At 33.7% G+C, this 2306-nt stretch overlaps 1 protein-coding gene across 1 annotated transcript in view; it reads left to right on the top strand.

The window, feature by feature from the left end:
• LOC107619474 (ubiquitin-like protein ATG12) overlaps positions 331 to 2306 on the top strand; it is a 3745-nt gene continuing 1769 nt past the window's right edge. The window contains exons 1-2 of the mRNA XM_016321772.2: positions 331 to 688; positions 822 to 880. Of these exons, the coding sequence (XP_016177258.1) occupies positions 655 to 688; positions 822 to 880 (93 nt within the window). The 5' untranslated portion in view covers positions 331 to 654. The remainder of the gene's footprint in view (positions 689 to 821; positions 881 to 2306) is intronic.

Here is a 2306-nt window from a genome sequence, read left to right as displayed (position 1 = left end):
ATAAAATCCTAAAATTTTGTTTTATAAAAACCGAATAAAGCAAACCAATTCAAATCTTAATAGTTTGGATCAGACAGGATCAAATTTAAAATAAATATCAAAACCAATCAAATTAAAATTGTGACAAATTATATACTTTAGACTATGCTAATATTTTTTTTTACTTCTAAGGTTGGAAAAAAATGAACAATAAAAATTTTTTTTTGTTTGGTTTTTCTCTTACCCGTTAATTTTCGAAGGTGTACAGAACCTGGTCTAACCGAAAGACCCAACACATTTGGGGAAAGGCCCAGTTGAATTGAAACGGGTCAAAGCCGACTATAAATATATTTACCCGGTTTCAATACTGAACCGGGTTAGAAATTAATCTGATTTTGGTTTAACCAGTCGTATACTCCCACTGTCCGACACCTTACCTCTCTCCATTCTCTCTTCGTCCTTCGTTCATTTAGCGGCGGCTGCCTCACCGGAGGAGCCGTCGATGAGCCTCTCTCCACCGTCCCAGTGTTGCGGACCTCTCCCCAATTTCTACTCATATTCTCTCAAAGCAAATACCCCTTCCTCACCCTATTTCGGCTATTCGGCCATCGTTCTTGATCTCTATTGGAGTTAAAAGAAAAATATAAAGAATATTCAGGTATTCAAGTGTCAGCAATGGCTGCTGAGTCACCAAGTTCCGTTCGTAAAGGTTGCTTCCCAATCTCTCGTTTTTCTGTATTCTGAATCAATCAAACAGGTTTTATTTATTTATTTATTTATTTATTTATTTCTTTATTATTATTTGCTTGGGTTCGTGAACTAGGGTTTTGGTTTTGTGGCAGTGGTTGTTCATCTGAGAGCCACTGGTGATGCTCCTATTCTCAAGCAATCTAAATTCAAGGTGATCTTCGTAATGGCAGCATTATATTTTTCCCAGACTTCAACTCAAAATTCATATGATTTTGTTTGCTTATCGTAATCTCTGTGCTTTCTCATTGCTTATTGTGATCTATGTGCTTTTTCAGTTTCTTTTTTAGTTTCTAATTCAAACTTTTGAATGTGGACTATGATTTGTTTGAATCTGAATTGTAATTGTTTACAATATTTTGTCTAAGTATTAGTTTGGGTTAGCCACATAACTCATCTTAATCGTTACACTGTAATTTGATGATCGACCTTCTATTCGAGTCTGCATTCATGATTTTCTTTGTGGAAGCGAACATATGTTGGATTGGCTGTGAAAATTTAGCATATTGAGTTTAGTTGTAGTTTGGTTACTGTTCTGACTCCCAACATAGATGAGACAGAAATGTTAAGAACAAAAAGAAATTACTTAGCCGCTTCAGACAATTTTTAAGAAAATTTATGCACTTCCAGAATCTAGCAACACAAAAAACATGTTTCTATACCTTCAAAAAGAAAGATATGTCTCTACTGATTCACTGTCTTCATCCTTTTTGCTCCAGGTTAGGAATCAAACATACCTTATAAGAAAATTTAGTTATTCAAACATGATACAAATACAAAGACCGAGAAACAGAAAAAAAAAAGTCTCTTCTATCCACACATTTTATTAGGATAGAAAATCCTAGAAATTTGTGTCCTAGGGTGCACTATAGTGTGTCCTATGGTGCACTATCTTGTGCTCCCAAAACTTTGTGTCTCTCTATGTTTGTAATTTTCATGAGAACTATAGATGAAGATTACACATTTTAGTAAGTGAATGTAGATCATTCGTATTTCATTTAATTTGTTGTCCTAAATTCTGGTGTTAGATTTATGTGATGGAAAATAGAGGGTTTTTGAAGACTTTGATGGTGAAAAGAATATGCTATTATGCAAGAGAAGCAATCACTTTGTGTGTACAAAATAATTTGCTATTAAAATTCTGTATCATGTGGTCACTGATAAACAGCTAGGTGTTTAGCTTCTGCATCATGTTAAACAAACTAACCATATGAACTAAAGAATAGATGGCTCTGTATCAATATTTTATTACATGTCTTCATTACATTTTCCTTCTGTTACTTTTGCAATTCTATCTGCCTTCGTTACTTTCATTAGGTACACAATTTAATGTTATTGGGGACACATTTTCATATTCTGACCCCTTAAAATGGCCATCTTCTATTTGTTTTGCACTGTGCTACCCATGTTATTTTTATTTGTATTGTATAACTGATATTGCAATTCCAACCAGTGATGAAGGATGACTCAAATCTTAGGGGATCATATAAGACCACATTACTTTTGTTAAAATCTTTTACAGTGTATCAGTGAAAGTATACACCATATATGTAAATGAAAATTTGAAGTTTAGGAGCGGA

Source organism: Arachis ipaensis, chromosome B09, assembly GCF_000816755.2.
Source record: "Arachis ipaensis cultivar K30076 chromosome B09, Araip1.1, whole genome shotgun sequence".
Taxonomy (NCBI): Eukaryota; Viridiplantae; Streptophyta; class Magnoliopsida; order Fabales; family Fabaceae; genus Arachis; species Arachis ipaensis.
The sequence above is the reverse complement of the archived record's forward strand: the minus strand, read 5'-3'. Positions and strand labels throughout refer to the sequence as shown.